Source organism: Hirundo rustica, chromosome 2, assembly GCF_015227805.2.
Source record: "Hirundo rustica isolate bHirRus1 chromosome 2, bHirRus1.pri.v3, whole genome shotgun sequence".
NCBI classification, from domain to species: Eukaryota; Metazoa; Chordata; class Aves; order Passeriformes; family Hirundinidae; genus Hirundo; species Hirundo rustica.
In genome coordinates this window covers 32,154,177-32,179,316 of record NC_053451.1, presented here as the reverse complement: position 1 = coordinate 32,179,316, position 25,140 = coordinate 32,154,177, and the positions used below count along the sequence as shown (strand labels likewise).

General features: G+C 40.0%; 1 protein-coding gene across 9 annotated transcripts in view; it reads left to right on the top strand.

Moving 5' to 3' along the window:
• The window catches only part of TENM4 (teneurin transmembrane protein 4), a 585,909-nt gene that overhangs the window by 249,226 nt on the left and 311,543 nt on the right, over window positions 1-25,140 (top strand). For all 9 annotated transcript variants that reach the window (XM_058419235.1, XM_040055308.2, XM_058419240.1 and 6 more), the window contains 2 exons: window positions 8,158-8,446; window positions 12,911-13,180. In XM_058419235.1, coding sequence (XP_058275218.1) covers window positions 8,224-8,446; window positions 12,911-13,180 — 493 coding nt within the window. In that variant the 5' untranslated portion in view covers window positions 8,158-8,223. The remainder of the gene's footprint in view (window positions 1-8,157; window positions 8,447-12,910; window positions 13,181-25,140) is intronic.

The window sequence follows — 25,140 nt, the reverse complement described above, 5'->3', positions numbered from 1 at the left end:
TGTGAAGGACAAAAGTATTTAAGAGTCAAATGGGATTATGCAAACTCTCAGAGGACAGGTTCATGAGGGACTGTCACAACCAATGGTCCTGCAGAGAAATTTGCTGAAGCAGATAAAGAGGAAGAACCAACCTTGATTCTTGAATCACCGTTCACAACCACTGCCCCCTTTTCCTCTTCCAAATTGACTGCATCCAATCCATACAGGGGTAATAAAGGTGGATAATGTCCTTGTTCAATTTATTGACAGAGAAGTAGGAATACAGAGCTAGTGTATCTAAGCATGGGAATTCACTTACCCAATTGTGGAATAAAGAGGTTGAATGGCACAAGGCGTGCATGGGAGTTGTCTTGGGATTCTTGCTGCATTTTCATTTGGGTCACAATTTAATTACAAAGGCTTCCTGTAGACCACAACAGTGCACTGAGAATTAGACACAAAGCTGATACAGGAGTTTTCATAAGGCCTAACACCCTGAGTGAGTCCTGTGACAGCCTTTTCTTTTTGTCTAAGAGATGAGATGCTGGCACAAGGTGCCCAAAGGAAGTGTAGGTGCCCCATCCCTGGAAGTGTTCACAGAGAGGTTGGAAAGGGTTTCGAGTAGCCTGGTCTAGTGAAAGATATCCCTGTCCCTGGCAGAGAATTAAAACTTGGTGATCTTTAAGGTCCCTTCCAACACAAAGACAATTTACTTGCTGTCATAGACGTCATTCTACAGTTCTATGACTAGAAATTATCAAATAATTTTTTGTTGTTAAGAAAACAAAACCCAAACCCCAGGCTATGTTTTTCTTTTCTGGAAGAAAAAGGAAAAATTCTCCCAAACAGATTGAGGAAGGCTATGCCAAGGGCTTTCACCTAGGGTGCTTGAGACACTTTCAAAACTTCACCTGTTTGACTCAGATTAAGGACATAAATTTTAGCTTCCTATATCCCAGATAAGAGCCCAAATTAGCAAAAGATGGGTGATGGAGAAAGAATGGGAATACTTTCAGTGACTACCTGCATTTTATGTCATCAGTTCTTTTGTCACTCTGAGATTTGCTGATAAATGGGCTGGTGTCACATGGGGTTTGGATGTGTGGCACATCACACACAAACCTTGAGTCCGACATAGAGAGATAGGAAAAATTTGTAGGCTGACCATAAAACAGTGTACATAGTCAGGCTGTATCATTTGACATTTATTATTTAAATGCCATTATGCATTGTCTACTAAATTGAGGTTATGAAAAAGCCGCACTTCATCCAAGAATGGCTAATAGACTCATAATGAGAATTTCAATATAAAACCAAGACTATTTTTCCAAAGTAATTTCTATTTTTGGTGTAAGCCAGATTAGGGTTCTGCTGGCTAAAACTGCAGACTGCTTATACTTGTCAAAAATTATTCAAAAGGATTTTTAACTTCAGGCTCTAAAATCTTCTGCTAGCGGAGGTTAAATGTTCCAGTCCATGACAGAAGACTTAGGGAGTTGCAAACCAGAAATAATTGAGATAATTGCATTCCAGCCTCCTTCATGTTTTCCCACCAGTACTGTTTCAAGCTTTTCTGGGCCTCCAGCTTAATGCAATTTTAGATTTATTAAAAGGTCACAAACCACATCTTTTGGACAAGGCATTACCAACTGCCCAGCAAGTCTCTTACCAGTTGAAGAAAGGCTTAGTAGTTGAGACCAGAAAAGGGAGGTTTTGTTACTTTCTTTGAGTATTGGGTTGAAGCCAAGCAGTATTAATTCAACTCTTCATTCTCCTCTCTCGTGCCTGCTTCTTTCCTAAGTCTTTGCCAAAAATGTGAGAGGATGTTATACCTATAGCTTAATTTATTTCCTACAAAGACCTCATGGGATTTGAACCTCTCTTATAAATCTGAAGCTTAAAGTTTAATAAAAAACACAGGAATCCTTTATGTTATAGAAAGATCTCCCAGAAACCTGGTAAATGGCATCACACTGTTAAGGCCACAGAAGTGTATTTGCTAAGATCAGATCATTGCTGACTCCGATCACCAGGCAATACAAAATTGATTTGAATAACCCCCGAATACTTGCTTAAGTATTTTCTGAATACAACAGAAAGAACATTCACCACTACATTTATGCCAGATTTGTTCTTTAGATGAGGTGGGAGTCAATATCTTAGACAATTTTTGACAAATGAAAATGACCAAATAAGATTTCTCAGGTGCAATATTTTGTGTAAAGAAGGACAGGCTTTTTCAAGGTCAGGCTGGATGGGGCTCTAAACAACCTGAACTAGTGCATGGCATCCCTGCCTGTGGCCAGTAAGGTCGGAACTAGATGATCTTTAAAGTTCTCTCCAACCCAAGCCTTTTCACAAGCCTATGAAATCACAATAAGGAGACTTGAACAAAGCATTTGCATCCTTAGGGAAGTGGTAAGAGAGTCACAGTGGACTGCCTTCTTTTAAATATGATGTAAAATACCAGATGATTTCTTAATTAGATGTAGGATACTAATAATCACAGATGCAAAGCCATTTAACTATCTGAACTAACAACTTGTTTGGTTGTAGCTTAGGATCCTGAGTTGGGGCTAATTTCCCAAATAACATTGCTGGTTTGCCCACAGTATCTGTTGGTGTCTTTGAGAAGATTAATATACAAGGTGAAAATCTGTCTCCCTATTGATTCTGAGTGGGGTTTTCATCACTCAACATGGGGTTTCACAAGTCAGATACAACCACAATTGCCCATGCTCCACGGTCCTTCTGACAGAAGGACACTATCGAACAAGAAAGAACATCTTGTTGATAATACCTGAGGTTTGTGCTACTGTTGTCCAACAAATATTTCAGGCATACATTGGCCGCAGATTTAAAAAATCATTCACTCTACTATGCTTATGTGACTTGGTTCTCAAAAAAATCCAGGGCTCAGTATGAGACTCGTTCCTGGAGATGAAGTTGCTGCCCTCAGTTGTGTTGTTTTCTTCTTGTACCACCTTAAGCAATTCACTTTGACTTCCTGTAGCTCATCTCTTCCTCTATAAAGTGAAAGAAAGAACACTTGTTCACTAGTTACCAGTTTTAGGTCTTAGTTAATGATTCAATTTGTGGAGCCCAAAGGAGGGAATATAAAATTAAGGTTGCTGCTCAGCATCCTATGGCTGTGCTCATTCTACAAAGGGCAGCAGCAATAAAAAATAGGGAAAAATATTGCCCTAAGCAGCGAAATGAGATCAAGTTCAAGAAGAAAAAAAGCATTCCCTACCAAGGAAAATTATGTCATTTCTGCATAGGCAGTTTTGCAGAGGAAAACAAATGACTGTGAGAAGTAGTCCTTTTGCTTCCTTCAGCACAAAGGTGGAGGTGGAATCAACCCACCAGAGCTCATGCTCACATTTTCTTGCAGACAGGATATTTCATTCTTCCAGCTTTATCATCACTCTGTTGCCATAACTATATGGGAAGTACATAAAGCTATCCGTACTGTTTAAACCCTCACATTTTGACAGAAAATTGGATGATATGACATGCTGCCTCCCAGAACAGGTGCTGTCTATCACCTTGCTGCTAATCTCTGTGATTAGTGACCTGCAATGTAAGCCAGCTATCAAAGACCACCTGTCCTTATTGTTGTAAGCGCCTCCTAGCATATCGCTTTGTGGTGTCACACTCCCTTGCCTGGTTTTTGATTGATGCAAGTTTGTCTTTTGAGCAGCGACTCAGAAAATAAATCATACCCCTTGCCATTCATTGAGTGTGATTCTGCAGCACAAAGCTGGTGTGGTTAATCAAAGCTCCAAAGAGCAACAAAACCCAATGAAACTGAGAATAAAGAGGAGAGATATAAAGAGAGAACATCATAAAAAGTATTATTTGGGGGCCAACCAAAACCAAAGCAAAATAAAATGAGCTGCAAATAAGCATTATGTTTGCTGCACCACTGCACCAGAACCAGAAATCTGATTTTTTTTGCTCCACTCCCTGACATATATGCAGGAATGTGAGAAGAGTCCCACACTTCTGAAAAATATAACTATATCAAGGAATCTAATTTTATAGTCTTTTACTTCTAAGTAACTCTTTCTGGGGTCAGTGGGATTTTTCTCAGTCGAATAAGTATAGACAGAAGGATGCTTCTGTTGTAAACTGTACTCCAGACCAGTTTGTAGTCCAGCTGGGATTGGACCCCTATACACAGAGGGATGACAAAAATAGGAATGGCTATTGCAACTAATTGGCCTTAAAATAAAATTTAAAAAAAAAAAAAGGAAAAGGTGGAATTTGATATGTTATGCAGACAGCAGTATGATGAAAGAATCAAACAGAACTAGAAACACTGCATTATAGGACAAGAAAGTCCTTTTCAAATATAAATGATTCAGAGCATGAGGGTTTTGTGAGTTTATAGAGGGAAAATGAACACAGAGATGGAAAGCTCCATATTAGAAACCCTCGTTTTTTACATCCAGTCCAATAAGTCTATGGAAGCTTTTAAAATTATGAGGAGCAATAATGAGCTAAAGACGGAAAGAAACTGGTGGTTGAGTATGTAACTGAGACGAGTGTGATTCTTTGTGTTCGTCATGTGCCAGAGAAGTCAGAAAAATGTGAGCTGTTGATGGCACTGATGAAATTGTAGCAGAAGTAAAATCTAGACACAAAGAGTAGCAGATAAAAAAAATAATAATCTATCACAGAAAAACTATGAGGTAGACTCTCTGAAAACACAACTCCATTGAAAGTAAGGTATCTAAACCATCTGGGAATTGGACCATAAAACTGGGATGACAAGAACAGCAGGTCCATGGAGAAGTGCTGGAAACTTACTTAAGTCAGGTAAATGCAACAGTTCAGTCTTCAAAAATAACTTTAAAAAAAAAAATCTTGATTATGTTTTATGGAGGTAACCTTTCTACTTGGAAAGTCAAACCAAGTTGTGAGGGAGAGAGAAATAAAAAGTTGAGAAGAGTTAAATTTATAAAGATATTAATGAGTTAGGAATAGAAACTGTTACAGAGGAATGTGTATATGGATGGTGCAAATTTACAGGGCTATTTTTGATGAACTGTAGCAGAATTTTCAGTTTTTCAGCACCTTTCCTTACAGAAAGAAAACCCTTCATCTGGTGGGAATTCAGTCAATTTCCTCATGGTTTTTGGTCATTTCCTAAGTTGCAAGGTTACTAATGGTAATTACAGACCCTGTTTGTACCTTGTGGCTCTAGCAGTGCAAAAAGGTTTTCTTGGCATACGATTCTCTCCTGCTAGAAGGTTTTTAAATGACCAGCCCTAAGTAGGAATTGCTACAATGCTCAGGAGCAGATAGAAGCCACCTTTCCTCATTTCTTTCTTAGAGAGTAACGACTTCTCAGTCACATTCTGCTATCTCCATCCCCCATAACAATAAACCACAATTTCTGTGCTCATTATTGTGGCTCTCAATACTGAGCTTTTGTGAAGGAGCCTGTTTTAAGGTGCTATATTCAAAAGTGTAACAAACCTGCTCCTTCTAAGGTTTTCAAACAGAGACGCTATAAAGGAGACAAACAGATTCAATAACAAGAGTAAAAAAAGTCACAATTTTTCAAGCCAAAAAAGCATTTTTTAAAAAAGGGTGAGATGACAGTGCACTGAAAGGCAATTAGATGCTCTGTTTCTTTTATTTTTTTCCAGTGTGAAAGCAGTAATATGTTTGATTCAATGCAAAAAAGAAAAAAAAATCTACTAATATTTGGTAGATCTCTTACATGCTGCTATTGTTCCTTAGCAGAACACAATCTCCTTCACTATTGCTTCTACATTCAGGCCTTAGTTTTGTACCCTTACTCTGCAATAGAATACATTTAACATGTCCGTTTTGGCCGGTGAGTAATCCCATTTGCATTCACTGTATTGCATTTACATGAATGAACTTTAGTCTGTGAGTTTGGTGGGTTTAAAAACGTGTTTAAAATCGAAGTGGTGCTCAGATCTCTATGGATGACTTAGGTGAAACTCATTATAAGACACTCCTCCTTTCCCCTCTCCCTCCCTCAGTGTTCAATAGTTTCTATGCATTTTGCTGACAAACAGAATGTATGAACTTGGTCTTCTACCATCTCTGGAACAGACTAGAAGACAATATTATATATATATTTTATATATATGTATATATATATTATATATATATATAAATATATATATATATATATAATTAATAGCAGTGTCTAAATTTCCAGGAAGAATGCTGCAGAAGCCATTCAGGGTATTGGAACTGGGCTTTGTCATTGCAAAGTTGGTTTTGAAGGTTAAAGGGTCAAAACCCAGTGAGCAGTTTTAGCACAATCAGAATTGCAGAAATAGGAGTATGCCATGGTTTAACTCCATGAGAGTCCCAACAGTGTAACCCTGCTCTTCTTTGCCCAGCTTCCCGTTTATCTCGCAGCCTTCCTGCTGTTCTTGTTTCCTCCTACGATCCTTCTTCAACTCCAGTGTTTTTTTAGTTGTGCTTCTTCCAGACAGCTTTTCAAGCAAGAAGTTAATAATAAAATGTTGTCTTCAGGCTTCAGTAGTACTATTATGATTTGTAGGTTATCAGAACCTGTGCTAGGAGTCTTCCATTCTTCATACACTCAGTTTTAAAGCCCACAAATGCTTTATTACACCACATCCCTTTAAACTGACCTACAAAGCTCATAGCACATCCATCCTCAACTACTACGCCACAGCTGTGTGAGGGCAGGTGTGGATTAGGTGTTAGGAAGAAATTTTTTCCTGTGAGGGTGGTGAGACACTGGCACAGGCTGCCCATAGAAGCTGCGGATGCCCCATTCCTGGCAGTGTTCAAGGTCAGGTTTGATGGGGCTTTGAGCAACCTGGCCTAGTGGAAGGTGTCCCTGTCCTGGTGAGGGGTTGGAACTTGATGATCTTTAAGGTCCTTTTCAACCCAAACCATTCTAGGATTCTAAGATTCTCTGAAATCCAGAGCACAGTATCTGATACAAGGCTAGGGTCTGAGTCATGGACAAGTAAGCTTTCATTAGTACATTCAGGGTTTAGCTTTCTGGGAAGGAAATGCCAACAGAATGTGATTCAGTCCTTGCCATATATTCCATGTGTATTTGCTGTGAAAAAGACCAAGAACAGATAGGTGCTTTCTGAACCTTTTGCTTTCTGTTTTAAATGCTCATGATAAACAACAATATCCTGGGGTGGCATTTACTTCTGTTATAGACTCAGCTTCCGTTCTTTAGCAGCCAGGAGAATTCAGTTTCTGAGAAGCTCAACCCATAATTACAGATTTTCCATGTTTGGTTTGTGGATTTTATCATTATTTTTCCTCATAAACCAGCATGTTTTTCCATCTTGATGCAAGTCATTGCCCTTATTTTTTCTGTGACTTCTGTCACGTTTAATAAACTTGAAGTAAAAATACCATTTATTATTTATTTTGACAAAAATAATTTAATTCATTTTTTTTCTGATACCTGTTTTCTCTGTGTGCAAATACGTATGCTTGCATTGCAGTGCATATATACCTTGGTTTTTCCACAGAAATAAATCCCAGGCCATGTTGTTACATGAAGCAGAACACTATCATTTATTTACACTTTCTCAGCTCTGGTTAAGTTCTAATATATTTCCAGCTGAGTAAGGATGAGCCCTCTGAAAAGGAAGATTTTTTGTGCAATTTCCATCCACATCTCACTCCTTCATGCTTCCTTTCTTCCTCTCCCTTCCCACTTGCCTTCTCATGCTGTCTCAGATTTTTGTTCATCCGTTCTAACCTCATGATCTATGGAAACATTTTTAAAACAACAGGACAGCATTTTTCCAAAGCCCTCCAGTTGCCCAAATAGAGACATTTCAGCATTACCTGATTTCCCAAAGATTAGGTGACTGATGAATACCTGCCTCCTTGAGGTGTCTGAATCACTTCCTATGGAAAGAAGACACACAATACCACAATCAGTCTCAAATTCCCAAGTGCATACCTAGTTCAAACAGATGCAGATTGTTGCATATATGTATCTTGTTAACAGTGGCAATTACTAAATGAGTCACACATAATTGAGACTTTCTTTTTATTGTTCTAAGAGGGTTATTCTGCAATCCATTAAGTAATATCCATTTTCTTCAGTGTAAGAATGTATATAGAAGGCAAATTAGCCATTGAGTGCCCAAAGGCATGATTTTTTGTTCTCTCTTTCAGGTTATTCCAATCTGACCACCAAACAGACGTCATTATTTTGATGTTGAATATTCAGACAAGGGTGCCATGGATGTAAAAGAAAGGAAACCGTATCGATCTCTGACTCGGCGCCGTGACACTGAGCGCCGCTACACCAGCTCTTCAGCCGAGAGTGAGGACAGCAAGGCTCCCCAGAAGTCCTACAGCTCCAGTGAGACCCTGAAGGCTTATGATCAAGACTCCAGGCTAACCTACAGCAATCGAGTCAAAGACATGGTGCACCAGGAGGCTGATGAATTCTGCCGAGCAGGTGGGTACTTTTCAGCAGATGCAGCTGCAAGCAGCATGACGGAATCAGCTAAGAGTCAGAGCTGGGTGGAAGGCTACCTCTGAAAGACTCTGGGGCCAAAAGCAAGATGTAAGAGAAAGATTTAAAGAGAGCAGCAGAGATCATCTTCATTGTATTGCACAGACATTGTGTACAAACCAGGGTCCTTAAGTGACATTCCCATATCCCACGTCCATTAGCCCTTACTAAGATATTTTCTGTGTCTTAGTCTTTCTGTCTGCAGCAGCACTTTGCCACTTCCCAGCATGAGGCTAGGACCCCCTGTGCACATGCTGTACGGTACTGACATGGCATGGAAAGTTCCTGCCTGCCTGCTCAGGAGACCTTTCACTGCGTCATGTGTCTGCTCTGTCATGAAGGAAGTCAGTGAGGATGCTGAGGCAGAAGGCAACAAAGAGAGAGTGCCACTGTCCACACTGTCCATCTGGTCTGCAGAAAAACCCAAGAACTCTGTAAGAAAGGAAGCAACTGAGCTCCAGATGGGATGAACCCTCTTGGCCTTGTACATGGCCTGCAGGCTTTAGGTTTACCTTGGGGACATGCTGCAATATTAAAGGAGTAAGGAAACACTTTAGGACTTACGGGGCACATTTAGTGAATCTGAGTCCCAGTATCTGTGAAGATGTGGCATTTCAAGAGTCACCATGGATTCCACAGTTCTAAAAAAGATTCCAGATATTCTCTTTTTTATCGCTACCCTGAAGTCAATGCGGCTATATTTTCACTGCTGTTATTGCCTATATGAGGTAGATTTCTGGCCCCTACTATAAGACTCATCTTCATTTTCCTGTAGAGGTGTAGTTCAGACTCCAACCAGGACTTCACATAAATTGTTTTTAGAAGTCCATCAAGAAAAGCATAAAATGGCAAAGTGAGTCAAATAGAGTAGGCAGCACTCCAGAAAATGAACATAAACTAGCCAACCCAGAGTACTCTGAGCACATCCTCTGCAATTTAGAGAAGCTGATTCCCCAAAAGGAATGCATATAATTACATTCATTAAACTTGGGGGCTGTTTAATTTCACTTCTCAAAAATCATGAACTTGTGGTTTTGGTGCAAAACTCATCTTCAAGGCACACACAAGCAAAATGATTTGCAGAAGTATCTTCATGCATATGGCTTTGGTGTTTGCATTTCAGAATAGCTGCAACAGGCAATAATCAACAAAAGGGCCAATAGTTGTTGTAACACTGACATCATAAAAGCAGTTTCCCTCTTAGCAACTCTGAGGTACTTCATCCCCTCTAAGGAATGTATGACATTATAAAGAGAAGGAAACTTTTTAGGTCATTGCATTTGCTTTCTTCATACAATATTCACCATGCAGGATAGATGTGAATTAGTCCAGGTCAGCGGTTTTCAACTTGGAGGTCCGTGAGGCCGTGCAGGTCCATGGACTTCTGCTAAGAAGCCCACAAAAGGTTATTTTTCTTGAAAATCCTGTCTGTTGACAGGGACTGTAGATTTTCTATACACAAGCTCATACTTCCATAGGAAAATTTTGAAGGGTACCGAGAAAGGGTGAAAATGACGGGTCTAAGTAGCTGAAAGTTGTCAAGAGGTTAAGATTATCCATGTCAGAGCACCAGTTCTGTTTCTGATATAACCCTCACAAATGGCTCAACTTAAAGGTTTCTCCCAGTTTATCCTGAGGGTCCCAAAACTGGCCTGAAGAGTGTTAACAATAATCCCCGACATTCTGTGCCACATTTTCCACTGGCAGTAAGCCATGAATGGACCTCTATTTGTGATGCTGCTTGGCTTCAGGCCAATTGAAACCAAGCCTTATTAGCCTGCCTGACATCAACAAGGCAAAGTGAATTTCTCTCCTGCATTGGTTTGGAAGGCAGAGGAGGGAAACATTTCAAATTGACCAAATAAATTCAGTAAATAAACAAGTCAGCATTTAAATGGTTTTAGCTAGAGTGACTGTCAGCAAATGTGCAAGTCAGCACAGAAGAAAATAGACCAGATTTGAATTAAAAAGTCTTGGATATTTATTATCTTCCTTTTATTGACTTGAGTTCTTCCAGCTTAAAAGGCAACAGTGAGCGTGGAATATGAAAATCAATGCATCTACTGCTGTTAATTGCAAATAAATTTGATTTTCAGTTAATTGTAGCAGTCATTTTTCATAATTTATGAACTGCTGTTGCTGGACAACATCGGTCATGCTGCACATTGATGTGCAGCATGATGCTGAGTGTGGCTTCTTTCAGGCGAAGGTGGAACATGCCATCAGTGACTCAAACATGAGAGGAAAACCAAAAGATGTTTTTCAGTACTCCACAAGGGGTGGTTTAGAAAACCATGGCCTTACATGTTAAGTTGAGACTAGAAGAGAAGAGCAAGGTCTCTGGGGAGATATTGCTTCCTAGCATTTATAACTTAAGTCAGGTTTATTTGCTTCCCCAAGCCTTGAGACTGTAGAGGACAATCTCTCAAACCGCTTTGCAGTCATGTTAAATGGATTACTTTGCCACAAGCTTGCGTTGTGCTTCCCAAGCAAGGCCCTAGGGTTAGACAGAGGTGTGAGCCCCAAGAAACCTTTTCTCTCCACTCTCTCTGAAAGCTTTAATCTTGTTTGGTCAATTAATAAGGTGTGAAGTTCATGAATCGTTTATGCAGTTGGAGTGGTGACAGCTGCAAATCCATAACCAGCTAAATTAGAATTTTCTCCTTCAATCAAACAACTCCTTCCTTCTTTGACCTATATACAAAAATGTTGTCCAGTCCCATTATTCACCTTGCATTCAGATATCTCCTCTCTGTTCACAATGAAATGTAAATTCAACTGAATGAAAAAAATGTAGTAAAACAGCATCTGCTTTTGGCCACCAGTCATCTGATGCATGTGTGCTCCAATATGAGAGACCTTCCCCAAGCAGCAGGGTTCAAGGATAAGCTAGGGTGTTTCCACAAGTGTGAAATCATATTCTGGAGAAGTAAAAAGCTGACTATTTCTATCGGATACACATTTTCTACCATATGATATTTGACATCAACAAACAGAAATGTGAGAAAAACCACATGATTGTATGATCTTGAGAAAGGAGAAAACGATAATTCAACTCTGGACGCAACCTTGAGATCCAGACTTGATGAACAGATTTCAATAATGAGTAGTTATGAACTTCAGTGTTCAAAGGAGGGTACGTGCCTGAAATTTCCTGGAGATCATGCATTCAGATTTATCTTGTTGGAATATGCCTGAGCTGCAAACTACTCAGTTCCTTAATCCATCCAAGGCATAGCACAAGAGAAGCAGGGGTGCATTGAGCTGTATAAATGCACTGTGCAGCTAAAGGCACTCATGGGTGGCCAAAAATCTTTTCAAGACATTCAGGATTGAAAAATAAATGCATACATTAATAAATAAATGTGGATTAAAATTGCTCTCCCCAGCCCCTTTGTGGAACTTTCCAAACAAAGTGTACTAATATTTGAAGCCTTATTCACATCAATTCAGTCTGATTTTGAAGCTCTGCAGGTTACTAGACATGGAGTCAAGAGTCACTTTTCAAGTTGTATTTTTAGTCAGCTAAACAATTGCATCTATTTCCAGCCAAATAACCTCTGCTGTGACTCTATCAAAATGAATAGTTAACTGAGTCAAGGTGTGAGTGGTCAGCAAGGAGAAAGTGAAATCGCCAAAGGAAATTTAAATTCCCAGTATGTAATTTCAGGGATTTCAATGAGCAGAACTCACTCAAATTGAGTGTTGTAGGGAAGTTGTCAGGTGTATGGTAGGACTTTTGATCATTGCACGCCTCATTTCACTTTTCTCGCAAGAAGATTACTTTTTGCTTCTCCTAAAGGTTTACACCATTTCTACATCCGTTTTTGCTTTCAAACTTGATGATTCCACTGAACATGCCCTGAGTTTTTGTCAGGTTCCAGAAGCAGGAATCCAGACGCTTTTCAGTCTTTGCATATTTGAAACAAGTTTGTCATGAGGTGGGGACTGGTGTCCTCTCCTAAGCAATAGGACAACAGGAAATGGCCTCAGGTGACGCTAGGGGATGTTGAGACTAGATATTAGGAAAAATTTCATCACTGGAAGAGTGGTCAAGGATTGGAACAGGCTGCCTGCAGAAGTGGAGGAATCACTGTCTCTGGAACTGTTATTAAAAAAAAAGTGTAGATGAGGTGCTTAGAGATATTTTCTCCTGGTGGACTTGGATATGCTGAGTAATGGTTGGACTCTTAAAACCTTAATGATTCTGTGATTCTGTGGTCTCTTGGTCTCACACTGAGCAAGACCACAGGAGAGAGGTATCTTTGGTATGATGTTACTCCGTGTTACTGTGGTGTTGCTGTGCCCCACGTGAAGGTAGAGGATGAGCACATCTGCTCCTGACTCGTGCTAGATGGCACCGTGCCCTATTAAAGAATAACCAGGCCGATGTGTTTTTTCTCACAGGTGCCAACTTCTCCTTGCGAGAACTGGGACTTGAAGACGTGACACCCACACACGGGACTTTGTACCGCACCGACATCGGGCTGCCTCACTGTGGCTACTCCATCAGCGCCGGCTCGGATGCCGACACGGAAGCAGACGTGGTCATGTCTCCCGAGCACCCAGTGAGGCTCTGGGGACGCAACACCAAGTCTGGACGCAGCTCCTGCTTGTCAAGCCGGGCCAACTCAAACCTCACCCTCACCGACACGGAGCATGAGAATACTGAAACTGGTAAGTGGTGACAGCGCATGCAGGTGTCAGCCTCGAGCTCTACCAGGGATGTCTCTTCCTACTACTCCACCTTAATCTTCCTTAGGTTTTCTGATGGGGTTTTTATCGGACTCTGTGAAAACACTCTTCTAACAGCCCCACGTCGTGGGCCTTTCGTACTGTCCTACAGTGTATTTGTTAATGAACTGCTAGAGAAGATCCTACTTATTTATCATTGCGACAGAGATCATTAAACATCTGTAATACTCTCTCTGCTTTTTGCAGCAACCTTTCAGAGGGAAGGCATTTAAATCTCCCCTCCTCTGGCCGATGCTACTCTTATCTTTGCCCAGATTTTCTGGGCAGATAATTTTCTTCTCTTCCTTGCTGGTTCCTTGACAGGGGCTGTTTCATTTATGTAAATTGGCTGACTGCTCTCTGAAGGAAAACGATGGTGAAATATTTTTAGAAGCCCTTCTCTTTGTGCAAAATAAAAGCTGAAGGTCACAGATTTTTTTTTTATCTCTGTAACTTTGTGTCCCCAGGCTGCAGGGATTCCTGCATGCCTTTTGTAGGTCTGTGAACCTTTTGGTCAGCAGTTCTGACAAGCAGTGCAGGAGAAGGAGAGGGGATTTTGATTCAATTGCAACTTGACCCAGGAGTTCAACCAGTCCTATATGCCTTCGCACCTTTAATTCAATTATAGCACAGCCTGCTTCTTAATATAGCTGCTGCATACAAGTCATTGGGCACTTGTGCTCCATGCAGAAAGCTCATGTGAAATGACTGTATCTCTTGTTCTTTTCATGCTTTTTGCCACATTATTATAGTGACAAATGATGATAAGTTTTCCTCTGGAAACCATGACATAGTGAGACATTCACCACCCACATGATTTTATGTTTAACTCCAACAAAATTACAGTTGAAGTTTATTAAGTTTCTGCTCAGAGATAATGATATATTAGGCAGAGTTCAAAGATAAACGGCCTTCTGTTCAGAGGATGTAGAAAAGAATCCTTTTAAATTATCTTTACCATACTTTTTTAATATTCTTAGTGTAGTGTCTTACAATCAGACACACAGCGCCAGTTTATATTGTTTTCCTTCTGAACATTGCGTCTTGATGCAAAATCAGAGGCATCATCTGGGTCAACTAATGTTTTGCACACTCAGAAGAAATTTCTAGAAAACAGCCAAAAATAAGCATCTTGTGCTTCCATCCCTTTCTTCTCTATGCAAGCTCTCTTTTGTGCTTTCCATGTGATGTGTAAACAGCTGCAGTCCCATCCCACGCATTTTTTTTCCTTCCATGCATAAGAAAAGCAAAATACAGAATTTTTAGATTAGGGTTTTTTTGCTTTGGTCTTACTGGAGAATTGCATTATCTGCTGGAGTCTTTTCCCCTGCTTTCTGTAATGCTGTCTCTACACCTGCAAATGCAACTTTGTACCTACAGATCACTTACAAATGAAGTTATATTAGAAACAGCACATTAACAGCTTCATGCCTTGAAAGGCTTTACTGAAAGAACCACAGAGGCTATAGGACTCATGTCGAGGTGGAGACAACCTTCAATTCCTCTTTCTTTAAGGTCAATGACAAGCTAACCATTCATTCAATCATCACTTCATAGTAACTAGGAAAAGGGAAATGAGAGGTGGAGAACATAAAATGCTGTATAAATGTAGGAGTTTCCTTGGAACCTAGACATTTGCAGTCTTAGATGTTGGGTGTTTTGAATGAGAAAGGCTGTACCATACTAAAAACAAAAGTCTGTGTAGAACAAATAAAACACAGATTGTTGGGGCATCCAGTATGCTATAGTATTGTCCATACTGATAAAAATGAAGTAGTGGAACTTGAAAAAGAATTTTAAGATCTAAACTGTGCTGATGGTGAGCTACATCTGATGCTTAGACTTCCCTGGAAAGATGTCATAGACATCAGACCACGTTCAGATCAGAAAAACTGGTCCAGAACTGTGATAAAGGTCACTTTAATATAGGGACTCAGCTGAATTGCGGGTTTAAACGTATCCAAACAAATGTTGCAAGATAGGAAGAAAAGAAAGTTAGGGAAAAGTCTTTTAAGTAGGCAGAATTTGAGCATTTTCTTTTTTGTAATTGTCTGACACAGGTAAAGGTGTGAGAAACCTTTGTGCACAAACCGCTCAAAGCCTGCGACCTGCTGTAGGAGCAAATGAAGCCTGAGATTTCCTTAGAAGCTTTGTCTGCCAAACACAAAGGTGTTTTCTCCCTCCTCACTCCACATAAGTAAGGTTTCTTTGGGCTGCTAGTTATCACACAGTCTATTTTGAGAAATTCCACATTTGTAAGAGAAACATTTTCAAGAAGACATGAAGTTTTGCTAATGGCAACGTAAAGTAACATAATGCAATGATTCAGTTTACAGGATAACTTTATGAGCCAATATTAATTGTTGACAGTATTGATAGAAATTATAGCCTTTAGCCGAAGTCAATATGGAGTTTATGAACCTGCCATCAATAGAAGAGTTTATGGGGCCCATTAAACCAACTTTTCCAATCAAGGTCTAAGTCAGCAGCTTTTATGCTGTTCATTATTTATCCAAAATAAATAATCAGAATTTACTTCTGATGTTCGTAAATCCAAAGCTGTCAAAGCATGATTCTGCCAAAACATTTATTGTGTTCCTAGACAGGTCTAGCTGCCTTGAAAAGCAGGGTTGTTTTTATTTCAGGAGTGGTGATGCCTTGAAGGAACAGTTATGCTGCTCAGAAAATGCAGTCACAATCCACCACTATCATTAAGGAAGTCTATGAAGTGTTCTGGTTTCATGTCTCCATATATTGTACTCCATAGAACATTTGCACAGGGAGCTGGCATGGAAAGCCATCTGTAGCTTATTCTAAACTGCTACGAGGTTTTCACAGAATGCCAAAATGGCTTGGGTTGGAAGGAAACTTAAAAAACATCTAGTTCCAAGCCCTTGCCCTGAGCAGGGACACCTTCATTAGGCTGAATGCTTCCAGGAGGCCGAATGCTTTTACTAAGTTCAGAGTTTGTTTTCACCAAAGAGTTGAATTATAACTCTGGCATTGCCCTGAGCTCACATCCTGCAGACTCAAACAGCCACAAAGACTTTCCCCCCAGTGGACAGTGCATTTCACTTGACCTGGATAGTTGCTTTGCAAAGTAAGGGGACAGAGGCACCGCTCATTTTGCTGCACCATGTCTGAGGATAGTGCCATCGTTCCATACTGCTGAGGCAGCAGGCACTTTATATGGCTCAAGGGGTTTTCTGCAGCATGATCATGATCTGAACTGGAACTGTGAACTCCCATTAACAGTTCAGAACCAAGCACAGAGGGAGTCTGGTTCCTGGAAGTCTAGTAATGATGTTAGGAGAACTTCTTTCCTGTAGTAGATTGCACTATTTCTCAGCAAGACTGATTCAAGCAAAAGAAGTTCCTGAAGTGGTCATTTGGACTGAAGCCTGGAGTTTCCTGGTGGTACCTTAGCTAACCCTGAACAGGATTTGTAATGAGCCAGCAATTGTTTACCACAGAGAAGAGCACATTGAAGAGGAACAAGGTAGTAGTCTTCCAGTAATTGGCTTATTTTGAAGCAATTTAGCCACATACCAAACCGCACCCCCCCCCCAAAAAAAAAAAAAACAAACCCAACAACAACAACAAACCTCACCACCATCAACAAAACCAAACCACTTTTTCCTCTACCTTCATAACGAACTTACTGGTTTACTCAGTACGATCAGTACAGGGTTACAGTCCACCTGGATCAACAGCATTTTTATAACCTGTTTTTGTGCAAGTGGAGTTTCAGCCCTTAAAAACAAATTAACTAACCAGCTACCTAACTAACTAACTAACTAGATAGATAGATAGATAGATAGATAGATAGATAGATAGATAGATAGATAGATAACAGCTGAACTTTCAACTATTCTAAAGAAGCTGTTCTAAACTTTTCCAAACTAATTTACTAGTTGTAATTTGGCTCAATGTTCATATCCAAGGCCAGTAGTTAGTTAAATATGAGAAGGAACAAGAGAGAGAGAGGAAGCAGCTTTTTTCATTAGCAGGACAAGTCAGCAGTGATTAACACTGCTAGGAGTGGCATGATGTTTCTCTCTCTGTCATCATCTCTTCCTTGGAAGAATGTGGGCAGTGTCAAATGGCCAGAAGGAACTCACAGACAGGATGATTAACATCAGATGGCTCAAGACAGTTCAACTGAGTTGAAGATGCTCAACTATGATCTATCATGTAGAAAAATTCTTGCAGCAGAAGTGTAGCTGAAGTGTGACCTCAGCACATTGAGAGATTAGTAGACATGAAGTAAAATTCCAGATCTAACCACCCTGAAAGCCAAAATTCCAGCTGTAGGACCTGTTCTGTCGAATTGCCCTGTGCAACTTCTTTCCATCTTCACAATTCAAAACCCCGTGGGAAACATCCTGCAAAAACTTCTGCACGCCTTCTGTGTTTGCAAAAGGGTTTACTACTGGACTCCAATCACACATTTAATGATGAATTGGATGTAGGTTTGAGCACCCCAACACTTCCACTATATATCTGTTCATCATCTCTGTTTAGGAAGAACAGTTTCATCTCTGGATTCATTTATCTTTATCTTCACCTCTGAAAGAACCTGTCAGTGCCAAAGGTGATACGGTGACTATTGCAATACAGACACGTACTGGTGAAAAGATTAACACCAGTTCATTTTGGTCCCATATCCTACAAAGAGGAATATTTTCCCATTGTGTCCCATCCCTGGAATTGTTCATGGCCATCTTGCTTTTGGTAAAAGGTGTCCCTGCCTTCCCAGGGCAACCCAGGGGTTGGAGTTAGGTGGCCTTTAAAGTTCTTTCCAACACAAACCATTCTGTAAATATTTTCTTTTAGTCACTATTGTTCTGGGATGCATTTAAATGAATTTTAAAACTGTCAAGCAAACAACCAGCTCAATATCCAAACATGCTCTCCAAACCTTATCAACTTAACCAGAAAAGTAGCAGATATTTTACAGTTAACTTTTGCTTTCTCATAAAATAAATTGCCTTTCTGAAACTTTCTCATAGGCTGTTGTAAAATTGAAGCATAGTGGCAATCAGGAGCTTAAAAGTTCACATGACAGTTCTGCTTCCTCTGCTATCACAGACTCAACTCTTAGCCATGTTAATTGACATAATACCTGACTTACAGAGCATTTCTTGCACTAACCACCACATTCTCTGCTTCCACTGCTTAAGCCATTAATGTTGCTGGAAAGAGAGCATAAGAAACTGTGTAGAGTTTTGGGACTCAGCAAAACTGAATGCTTACAGAACATATTAGAAACACAGGGGTACATTAAAGCAGGAAATAATTAAAGACAAGTATTTCAAATAAGGAACACCAAAGAAATGCTACAATTTTATTTTTCCAGGATAAGTAATAAATATTACTGATGCTTTCATCAGTAAATTGATACAGAATTCACCAAAGCCTTTGAAGGCTTCTGTTGCCATCAGCAGTGTTACACGAGGTCCTGGGTGCACGGTGGTAACAGTCTGTTTTTTGAAAACAGCATGTCTGAGTAGTATAAATCTCAATACTTTTGGTTAAATACACCACAATATGCTATTCGATGCTAGTTTTTCTGATAGCCATTTTGGCCTCTTATTAAATCAGAAAATTGTTCCAATGATCAAGCCACATATCATCTTTTTCAAAATGTTTTTTCCTCAGAGTTGTTTTACAGCAGCTAAGAGAGCTTTAGGAAAAAAAGTAATTATTTCTGTGTCTTTTCTTCGTCCCCTTTGGTTGCTGAGAGCTCTTCTCCTAATGTTGTCTCTATTTGCTACCAGGTACCTTGCAAGGTAGCTCCTAAATAGCTCCATCTCTCTGGCCAGGAACGCCAACACAGAGAAAGGATTTTTACACAATTTTCTGTACATTCACCTTCCTGTTTCCCAAATTGTGTTGACCTAAATCACTGGTCCAAAGTACAGTTCAATATATCAGTGCAATTAGCGGTGCCAGAATTACTGTGTAATCTTGGTATTACAAATTATTTGTTAATACCCCGGTTGATAATCCATGGTGACTTTTCTTTTTATTACCGTGTTTTGCTGAGCAATTTCCTTTCAGGCTTCATCCACTCCATTGTTAATATTGTTACTGTGGTTGCAGCAACATCATCTCTTTCTTTCCTCCTTTGAATTAAACAGTGAATTATACAGTACTTCCAGTAAATGAGTGTGTGCTTCAGACATGCTTCTTCTGCAGACCATGTAGGCAAAAATGTGATACTCAGATTCAGGAGAATTCAGAAAGGAAATTCTTTTTAAAAACAAAATATTTTTTCAGAATAAATAATAATTGAAAAAGAATGTACTATGAGCTATACTTTATTAAGTTTCCCTCATGACTTTTTAGTAAGGAAAAACAAGAATAAATTAGAACTACCTAGGCAAGATCAGACATCCACTGGCTGTCATCTTTCACTTGTCTCCCATCAGCTGTAACCTTAATTTTAACAGCATGTTTCAGCCTGAAATAAAAATTAGCCAGAACTCTTACCACTAATGATCCATCATCAACTGCAGAACTACATGAAGTGGTAGTGCACCTAGAATGGAATTTTCACTAATACTCATCCTTATTTCAGCTTCCCAGAATTCTCACACTGCCCCTTTCCAGGTACCATTTGCAAAAAATCCTCATTTTAATGGTGTGTGGATATTGTTGAGATATGGCAATTTACTGAAGCCACCTGACAGAGATACTCAGAGATTTGGTGATCACTTGAAATGTGAAGGTCAGGGGAAGAAATGTGCCTTCAGGCTCCCCAACCGTAAAGATACAAATATTCTTATGAAGAAAGTTAGTCCTAAAAAGGAGACTTTTAACTGTATGACCATCAAATGCTACATTTTCCACTGAAAAATGGCTCCCTTGAAGGCTGTTACATCTTCCTTACTTGTAACTCAGCTTTCTAATCACTGACATTCTTGATGATAGATTCCTCATATTTTCTGTCCTCTTATCTTTTTTGTCCTTTTTAGATATTAGTCCTGAGATACTTCTTGAAAGGAAATAGTTGACTCACCACCTCACTCCTTCACAAGAATCTCAGAGAAAGTTATACCTGGATGGGGCGGTGAGTTGATGGGGTTTAGGACAACAGACCCTTATCTCCCTCCACATTCAACCAACCCCCTGCCCACTGGGTATAAAACAGCCTTTCAAAATGAGGATGTCACTGCCTCTCAGACAGGATTCAACCCACTTGAGAACCAGCTGTCCCTTTGGTAACATCACCAAGGGAACTAGCAGCATCTTTGCTCCCCATTCAAGAGGCGAAGGCACCTGAGATTAATCTGAGTTTAGTACTTCAAGTGCAACATTAGTGGTCAGTATCTTGATTTTGTTTCACAGTGTAGGAATTCCCACTGATTTCTAGGGCTAACTTAACTCATTGCTGCCCTCTTTGTCCCTAGAGGAAAAGAAGTCTTTCAATTTTTTGTTGTTGTTGTTGTTAATTTTATTCCTGTATGGTGTGTCCCATAGAGAATGTACTTTCTGCATTATTGTAATCTGCATCTGAAAGGATGTTGACATTAAAATCCTTCACAATGTTATTCTGCTGTAATGAAATTCAGTTCAATATAGGTTAGTGTGTAGGTTTCACATTGTTATTATTATTGTGGTAATGGTGAAGCCATGAGGCAGGGAAAAAAACTTAATACCAAAAAAACTCATTATTAGCCTGAATATTGGGGGAGAGGGCATGTAGAAAAAACATTACAGGTAAGAAGTTACTGTTCTCCATATTTACACCAATAATTTTTGCCCTTTCTTTTGCCACTCTAAACTGCTTTGTCCTGGAGATTTTTTTAAAGAAAATCATTGCATTTATTAATATTGCAGACAAGCTGTCAAGTATTTTGGAAGCAAATCTGTGTGGTTTTTACACTGTTTCTGAGTACCATAAATAATTTCTTTTAGTGTGATGCACCCCAAGGGGAATAAACCTATGTTCAGCAGCATGAAACCTATTACTCTTTTGATATAAGCACTTTGCTTCCAGCCTGGTTTTGGGGTGGGATTTGTGCATCATTGCCAATCAGGAATGGCTACTGACATGGACCGAGGATTATGGTCGGGACACTGAGGGCCATCAGAGCTGGCATGCACTGGAAATCAGTACTGGAGTAAGGGCGGACCTGCAGCTAAATGATACCTCGGAGCAGGATTTTATTTGTAGAGCCAGACTTCAGCTCTCTTCTAGGCAAATGATTGATCCCTCTGGGATAGATGAAAGAGAAACAGCATGGAGAAAAGCTAAGAATTAGTGGAGACAGTGAATGTCCCATCAACAAAGATGGGCTGATGGTTGAGAACTCAAAATGGCTGGATATCCATCTGTGTGGCCACAGACTCCTGCCTCCAGAGTTAACCCACTGGTTAAGCATGGAACAGGGAACTAAAGCTTGTTTCCCAACTGCCTTTTCTCAATTTTTTTTCCTTCATCCTGGATCTCTAGGGGTCATATCAAGCTGCAAGAGGCAGGACATGCCCATTCGCAGTCCCAATCTTTCAAAGACATACAGCACTATTCCCTGAAGAGCAGAAGAAATTGGGAAGAAAGTCTGGTGCTCTTGGCTTTCTATACCCACTATTCCCTATTCAGATGTTCTTCCCAAGTGGGCATTTCCAGATGCTCATGTCTGTATTTCTGAATTCCCATTTGGGCCACTGCATCTGCTTCTGAGTTCAGCACACAGTGTTAGTCCACATCTGGTTCAGTCTCCTACAATGCCCCTTGAGGTATCTGGCTTTGCTTCTTTCAGTGAAGATGTGTCTCCATCTATTAGCAGAACAAAGTGAGAGGAAAGAGCACGTTATTTTTGGTTTACCCATGCCCAGAGGTGCATGCTGAGCTCCAAATAAAGGAAATCATAGCTTCTGCCATGAGAATTTATTCATTAAAATCTCGTTGCTTTATTTCTCAGAGGATTTTGATCAACTTTTAGCAACTTTATTCAATCAAGGGCCCTGATTGAAAATGCATTACTGCCCTAATTCTGCAAAGTTTTCAGTGTTTCTTTGGACTGCCCCTAAAAACTTTAATTATATGCTCTATGGCAGGTTGTTGTTTAGTTTTCTCTACCACAGCAAAGATCTTATTGAATCTTGTATATAGAAAGAAAACAATAATTCATAGCTTTTTGTACAGGTAGATAGTGACAGGACAACAGGGAACAGTTTTAAACTAACAGACCAGAGATATAGAATAAATGATATAAAGAAATTCTTTACTGTGAGGATGCTGAGGCACTGCCACAGGTTGCCCAGGGAAGTTCTGGATGATTCATCCCGGGAAGTGCTCAAGGCAAGGTTAGATAGGATTCCAAAAACTTGATTCAGCAGGAAGTGTCCCTGCCCATGGCAGGGGGCTGGAACTCAATGATTTTTAAGGTCCCTTATAACTGAAATAATTTTGCGATTTTATGAATACAACTTGTTTAAAGGGTTGCCACCCTATGTACCCATCTCCATGCCCTTTCAGGGGTTCTCCCCCATGGTTGTGACAGTGCAACTGCTCACAGAGTCCAGCTCTGACTTATCCCCCAAAAACATGTGTTTTAAAGCCTTTCCTCAAAGGTGCCAGCACACAGAACTCTTGATTTCACAGTTTACACTCAGTTCCCTTTCCAGAGAGATCAGTTTGATGCAGGGTAGAGCAGCAGAAATCCCACCCAACAGAAGATCCTGCTGATTTGAGTCAAATAAGGGCCTGAGGGTGGCATAACAAAATCATCTGGGGGCCATTTAAACCAGCATTGCCAGCAAGGAAGGAGCGTTGCCAAACACTCTTGGAAACACACCCATGCTCCAGCTCCCCAGCAAAAATGGTCACTGCCTTTGTTCTCACCAATGCATTTTCTGTGCAAGGCTTATTTTCTTCTCAGTCTCCAGCATGGTGAAGTATTTTTACTGCCCTTAGTTTGGGAGGAGGGGGTGAAATTATGACTACATTCCAGTTTCCATTTAAATGTAGTTTTGGAGTGAATTTCAAATAAATGTAAGACAAACAAAAATACTGAAAAAGACAGTAATCATCTACTGAATAAGAAATCTGTTGTTCACCATTTTCTCTTTGTGAAAAATGTAAAAAAGTAGGAATCTGAATAAATGCATGCTAAACTATATAATTGCTGAAATAAATATGTATAGATATAGGATACTTTTTGATTTAGCATAAAGAAGCAGCAAATTATACCAATCAGTGAGAATCAACCAGTTTTAAAGGAAAATAACTGAAAAGCACACATGTAAAACAAGATTAAACCTGATTATTTAAATCAAGACTCTCTGCTTCCAGGTTTAAACCATGATTATAATTTAAATCAAGCCATCCTGCCACAAATAGTTTAGAGACAATGATTTCTCCCACTTATATAATATGCAGATTTTATAGCTGAGAGAGAGGCATGTTGCTTGTATGGAACATTTATGTACTGAGCCTTTATCTCCAGCCACTTTCTTAGTTTGCTTCTAGTTTGGTTTAGGTATTTGAAGAAGGCAAATGTTAATCCTCATCTGAAGGAGTGGGAATCTGGTATCTCACAAAAAAAAAAAAAAAAAAAAAAAAAAAAAAGCTTTTCCTTTGGGAGTTTTGCTTCTTTCTTAGAATGGAACACTGCAACCTCAGAGTCAGGCTAGGATGCTGACTCCCCAGTAACACAGGGACTGGAAAAGCAGCTGTAACCCCAGATTAGACTATGAAGGAAAAGTCTCCCTCTCTCTGCTTTGGATAATTACTTTCCACTTAACAAAATTCTCCTTGGTCCTGTAGTTGGAAGGGATGTTTCTCCTTCATTAATTGCTCTGGCTTGCTGCTGTGCTCTACCAAGCAGCTGTTAATGTTCCACCCCAAAGGAGTCTGCAGTTCAGTGGTGGGTGAAATGATTAAGGCTCGAAACACTTGATCATTTGGAATGAAAGGTGCGACATAAACATACCCCATTAGTTTCATTAGTGCTCAACAAAGCAAACTACCTGTAGCTGGTTCCACTCCTCCTTGGCATTTAGTACAAGGTGTTCCCTCTGGAGCATGTGCAATTTGCTGGATGCATTCCTCAGCTGTCCTTAAAGAAGCCTGTTACCCAGACTGGTGATTTGACCCGTCATATATTGGGGGCCTGCCATGAAATGAGTGCTGTGTTTGCAGAACTTTGAAGAAGTGTTAATCCTGGCTCAGGTCTCAGGAAAAGAAAGGTAATAACTGTCGGTATTACGGATGTTTACTCCTTGTGTCAGGAAAGTAGAAATTTTGGCATGGGATCAGTCTACAAAGGAGAATAAGGAAAGGTCTTAGAGGAGTGCTACCTAGTGGAGCTGTAGAGAAGCATTTTAGAAGTTTGGTTGATAGAGATGGTTAGGTTGGTAAAGGTTCGCTTAAAAATTCATGCAAATAGAATATGAATGTACGTATTTGTAAATTATATGCTTTTACTAGACTTGCTGTGACACACAGCAGCAGGGGGAATATTCTCTCCATGTCCCTTGTGAGGCCACAGTGTCCCTCAACCCCACCTGACTCTTTTTGGCTGTTCACTGTCCATCAAGTATGGTTCCCCCTGAGGGGAGTCCTTGCCATTCCATCTGCACAGGACTCCTTCCACTGGTATGCTGGCTGCTCTCAAATGAGGACAAATTTGCCCTCTTTGGTCATTTTTGTTCTGTGAATGGAGCAAGAAGAAAGCAGAGATCAACTCACAAAAAATTCCATGGGTCCTAAGGCTGAATGGGATATTTTCAGCTCCCTGCAGTGGGGTGTCATGTTTGTGAGCTGTTAGACCTTGTGATTTGTGTGAACTGAAGCAGAAACCTGGAGAAACTTCAGTGTACAGTCTAATCCCTTCACTGCAAATGGATAAACTCTCTTGTTACTTGGTCAAAAATTATCAAAGTTCTGACAG